This window comes from Rhinopithecus bieti, unplaced genomic scaffold, assembly GCF_001698545.2.
Source record: "Rhinopithecus bieti isolate Rb0 unplaced genomic scaffold, ASM169854v2 scaffold_46235, whole genome shotgun sequence".
NCBI classification, from domain to species: Eukaryota; Metazoa; Chordata; class Mammalia; order Primates; family Cercopithecidae; genus Rhinopithecus; species Rhinopithecus bieti.
The window spans coordinates 1,862,698-1,867,909 of NW_016819762.1; the positions used below are offsets into that span (position 1 = coordinate 1,862,698).

At 37.3% G+C, this 5,212-nt stretch overlaps 1 protein-coding gene across 1 annotated transcript in view; it reads left to right on the forward strand.

Annotated features, from left to right (window-relative positions):
* The window catches only part of ABCC4 (ATP binding cassette subfamily C member 4 (PEL blood group)), a 304,207-nt gene extending 300,061 nt beyond the window's left edge, over nucleotides 1-4,146 (forward strand). Inside the window, exon 31 of the mRNA XM_017859218.1 lies at nucleotides 2,300-4,146. Within this exon, the coding sequence (XP_017714707.1) occupies nucleotides 2,300-2,407 (108 nt within the window). The 3' untranslated portion in view covers nucleotides 2,408-4,146. The remainder of the gene's footprint in view (nucleotides 1-2,299) is intronic.
* The last annotated feature ends 1,066 nt before the right edge of the window (nucleotides 4,147-5,212 follow it).

Genomic DNA, 5,212 nt, shown 5'->3' on the forward strand with positions numbered 1-5,212 from the left:
GGGTGTGTGGGTGGGTGTGGGAGTGTGGGTGGGGAGCGTGTGTGTATGGGTGTGGGTGGGGGGACTGGGTGTGGGTGGTTGGGTGTGTGTGTGAAATTGAGAATGCATGTTTTGCCTTTCTTCCTCCTTAGCTTACAGAATTGGGCAATTGCAATCTCTCTCTGTCAGGACCTCACCAATGTACATAGGTCAAAGATGTTTCTTTTTGATTGTTTATTGACATACCTTAGTGTTCCTCCAATTAATTGGAGAACTTTACTTTGCTATGATTGTTGAGGCCTGCTCTTCATAGACATCTTCTCAGCCTTACCACAGCTCCACTGGTTCCAGTTGCATATGGCAACCCTTCATGATATTTTACCATTCAAGCTCTCTTGATTTCACAAAGATTTAGCTTATTTTTTATTAATGAATATCTTTGATGCTTAGAGTGGTTTCTGAAAGGAAAAAGAGAGAAAATTCATTACTCCATTATCTTAAAAGCAGAAATCCTTTCTAAGTCTCCATTACTCTTTGACTTTGACAATATTCATGCCAATTATGTACACCAAAATTAGACTGGCTTTAAAAATGATGAACTTGAGGCCATGAGAGTTACTGTGATTGAATTAGGGCCATACACATCAGTAAAAATGGACTGACAGGGTCCTATATACACAGGATTTGTTTTTGACTAAGTATTTCAGACCATGAAGCTAAGACCATTTGGGTTTAAAATTGCTAATAACAACACTTTCTTTATATAAAAAAAATACATCAAGAGGGTTACACAGAAGGAAACATCCTATTTGGGGAAGGCTATCAAGCAGTAGAAAGTGATGTGAATGTCTATTTGTTCTTTTGGTTGTTTTTAGTTTCACTAAGGAATAGCCTTTTTGGAGTACATAAATCTATAACCGCACAAAATATGGCTAGCTTAAAAAAGTGGGAGAGGGAGATGATAGGAAATTATCCCCTGAAAAGTCTTGTTTTTGAACACTTGCATTATAATGGAAATAGCCTCAGGTTCCCTCTGGTGGCATTCTAGCATTATTGGACGATTTACTTTCTCCTTAAGTGACATTTTAATATATAGTGTGTTATATGTAATGTTTCTGGAGTAACAAGCATGCAAGAAGTGAGAGAGAAAGAAAGTACACTTAATATGTAGGCAGGTGTCTCAGCACTTTCTTTTTTGTATGTGAAGCCCATTATCTCCAGTGATAACTTTGTTGACAGCACCCACAAATATACTCGGAGCAAGATTTTATAAAATAGATCCAGAATCGTATGACTAAGAGACCCAGCTGACCCGTGTCAGCCTCAGATAGTTGCTACATTTTCTGTTTTAAAGACTCAAACAAAACTTTTCACATTCTTCTTTGGGGAAAAAAAAAATTACATTTGAAGTCCTTTTTCACCCAAACACATTTTGAGATAAGAGCTCACAAGTCTTGACATTATTTCATTTTGTTATGCGCATCTGTCAAGGAACCAAGATATGATACAGCTACTAAAAACTGATGATCGTGGAACAGAGAAACTTGACAGCATTTCATTTCCTTTATGTTCTGATTATACGTTTATCAGAAAACCTGTATCTCTTCTAGTTCAGCTAGAAATTGCAAGAATTCAGGAACTCAAAGGCTTGGCAAAGAACTGTCCTATTATTTGGTATCATCTTACATTTTAGAGAAGTTGCTTGGTGGAGTCATTGTTAAAGCTTTTGCTTCTCTTTTCATTATTGTGGGCCACTATCCACAGACCACATTTCTATAGGCCCTATAACTGCTTTGCCGCACAAATTAAACGCCGGGATGTTTCATACATGTACGCCAGCATTTCAATGCTTGTCAATCAGAGTTTATAAAATATAGGGATTACAACTTGATATTAACATCCAAATCTATTGTGCTCATTTTATGTGTGAAAATGAGAAACCCTCGTGCAGACGCTAGATTTCCCAGCCTCTTTGTCACCCTGTTTTTAATTTATCTCCAGGTTTTGAGTCAGTGAAATGATTCTGCTTATCAATTTAATACAGAGATAAAACATATCTATGAATCAGAGTGATCAGAACTAAAATGGATCTACAGGTTGTTTGGCATTTAACCCAGCCCTGCTGAGGGTTCTAGTGGGGCTAATTCCTCTTTCAGTAGATTCATCCCTGTTCTTAAATTGTGCCTCAGTGAGGGATATGATCTGCTTCACATGAAGAAGTGGACACAGAAGTGCATTGTTTCAGGGAGGAGGACTTTAAAATTTTGAAACATTCTTTTTATGCTTGCCTTTTTTTTTTCTTTTTCTTTTTTTTTTGCAGGTATACTTCAAAAGAAATTATCCACATATTGGTCACACTGACCATATGGTTACAAACACTTCCAATGGACAGCCCTCAACCTTAACTATTTTCGAGACAGCACTGTGAATCCAACCAAGACGTCAAGTCTGTTCCGAAGGTGTTTTCTGCTAGTTTTTGGACTATGTAAACCACATTGTAATTTTTTTTACTTTGGCAACAAATATTTATACATACAAGATCCCTGTTCATTTGAATATTTCTCCCAACTTATCCAGTGATCTCCAGCTCTAACAAAATGGTTTACTTTTATTTAAATGTCAATAGTTGTTTTCTAAAATCCAAATCAGAGATGCAGGCCACCAGTTAAATGCTGTCTATCAGATTTTGTGCCTTAAGAAACTACAGAGTCAAAGCTCATTTTTAAAGGAGTAGGACAAAGTTGTCACATGTTTTGTTGTTGTTTTACTGCCCCAAAATTACATGTTAATTTCCATTTATATCAGGGATTCTATTTACTTGAAGACTGTGAAGTTGCCATTTTGTCTCATTGTTTTCTTTGACATAACTAGGATCCATTATTTCCTCTGAAGGCTTCTTGTGAGAAAATAGTACAGTTAAAACCAATAGGAACAACAAAAAGAAAAAGTTTGCGACATAGTAGTAGGGAGTATGTAAGCCTTACTCCCCACCAAAAAAAAAAAAAAAAAAGGATATATGGTTAAAGGATAAAAGGACAATATTTTATCATATGTTCTAAAAGAGAAGGAAGAGAAAATATTACTTTCTCAAAATGGAGGCCCTTAAAGGTGCTTTGATACTGAAGGACACAAATGTGACCGTCCATCCTCCTTTAGAGTTGCATGACTTGGACATGGTAACTGTTGCAGTTTTAGACTCAGCATCGTGACACTTCCCAAGAAGGCCAAACCTCTAACCAACATTCCTGAAATACGTGGCATCATTCTTTTTTGGATTTCTCATTTATGGAAGGCTAACCCTCTGTTGACTGTAAGCCTTTTGGTTTAGGCTTTATTGAAATCCTTTCTAAATTGCATGAATAGGCTCTGCTAACATGATGAGACAAACTGAAAACTGTTGCAAGCATTGACTATAATTATGCAGTATGTTCTCAGGATGCATCCAGGGCTTCATTTTCATGAGCCTGTCCAGGTTAGTTTACTTCTGACCACTAATAGCATTGTCATTTGGGCTTTCTGTTGAATGAATCAACAAACCACAATACTTCCTGGGACCTGTTGTACTTTATTTGAACTGTGGGTCTTTAATTTTTCTTGATGGTGGTGGCTGTAACATGTTGAGTTCAGTTTACTAAAGGTTTTACTATTATGGTTTGAAGTGGAGTCTCATGATCTCTCAGAATAAGGTGTCACGTCCCTGAAATTGCATTTATGTATATAGACATGCACACGTGTGCATTTGTTTGTATACATATATGTGTCCTTCATATAGCAAGTTTTTTGACTCATCAGCAGAGAGCAACAGATGTTTTATTGAGTGAAGCCTTAAAAAGCACACACACAGCTAACTACCAAAATACATTGACTGTAGTAGCTGTTCAACTCCTAGTACTTAGAAATAAATGTATGGTTAATGTTCAGTCCAATAAACCACACACAGTAAATGTTTATTAATAGTCATGGTTCGTATTTTAGGTGACTGAAATTACAACGGTGATCATAATGAGGTTTGTTAAAACGTTAGCTATATTCAAAATGTCTATATGTTTATTTGGACTTTTGAGGTTAAAGACAGTCATATAAACATCCTGTTTCTGTTTTAATGTTGTCATAGAATTTTTTAATGAAACTAAATTCAGTTGAAATAAATGATAGTTTTCATCTCCATTCAGAGATCTGTATTTCTGTGCTTCGAGGGATTCCTGACTCATGTTCTTGCTGATGAATGCCAATGAGTTTTCCTGAGATCGAAAAATATGGGATCAAAGGATACCTTCTATCATCAACCGGTTCTCTTGGCGAATTAGGTGTACCAAATATTCTAACAGGTAGATTTCAGTGGGTTTCAGACAGTTTGAAGCAGTTGCTATTTAAACAAGTCCATCTGTTGCTGTTTAAACAAGTCCTTCCTTCTAGGAAGAAAGAGTATTAGCTTATGCCTCAGGCTTGAGCAGTATTAAATGGTTGAGGTTTTTGCTTTTGGTTTTGGTTTTGAAGATGACTTTGTCCAAAACTAACAAGAAATGTCTATTGCTGTTACACTGAAATCACTATTAAATAATGATTCTCGAAGTGTGGTCCCTGGACCAGCAGCATAGCGCATCACCTGGGAACTCATTAGAAATGCACATTTTTGTGCCTCACCCCAGATCTACTAAATCAGAAACTCTGGTGGTGGGGACCAGGAATGTGTGTTTCAACAAGCCCTAAGGTGATTTTTTTTTAAGGGGCCATACTAATCTTCTCTGTATCATTACAATTTTAGTATATGTGCTACTGAAGCGAGCAACCTAAGTGTGATTCTGATGCAGGCTAAAGTCTGAGAACCAGTACCATAAACTATAAAGAACTCTTAAAACTCATTAAGAAAAACACAGAAAGCCCAATTAGAAAAATGGATAAGAGATGTGAATAGGTATTTCACAAAAGAGAATATCCAAATGGCCTCCCAAAGTGATGGGATTACAAGCGTGAGCCACCATGCCCAGCCTGGTATAGAGATTTCTCAAAAAACAAACCTAAAAATAGATGTCCCTTATGGCTGGGTGCAGTGGCTCACACCTGTAATCTGAGCTCTTTGGGAGGCTGAGGCAGGCGGATCACCTGAGGTCAAGAGTTCGAGACCAGCCTGGCCAATATGGTGAAACCCCATCCCTACTAAAAATATAAAAATTAGCCATACATTGTGGCTCATGCCTGTAATCCCAGCTACTCGGCAGGCTGAGGCAGGAGA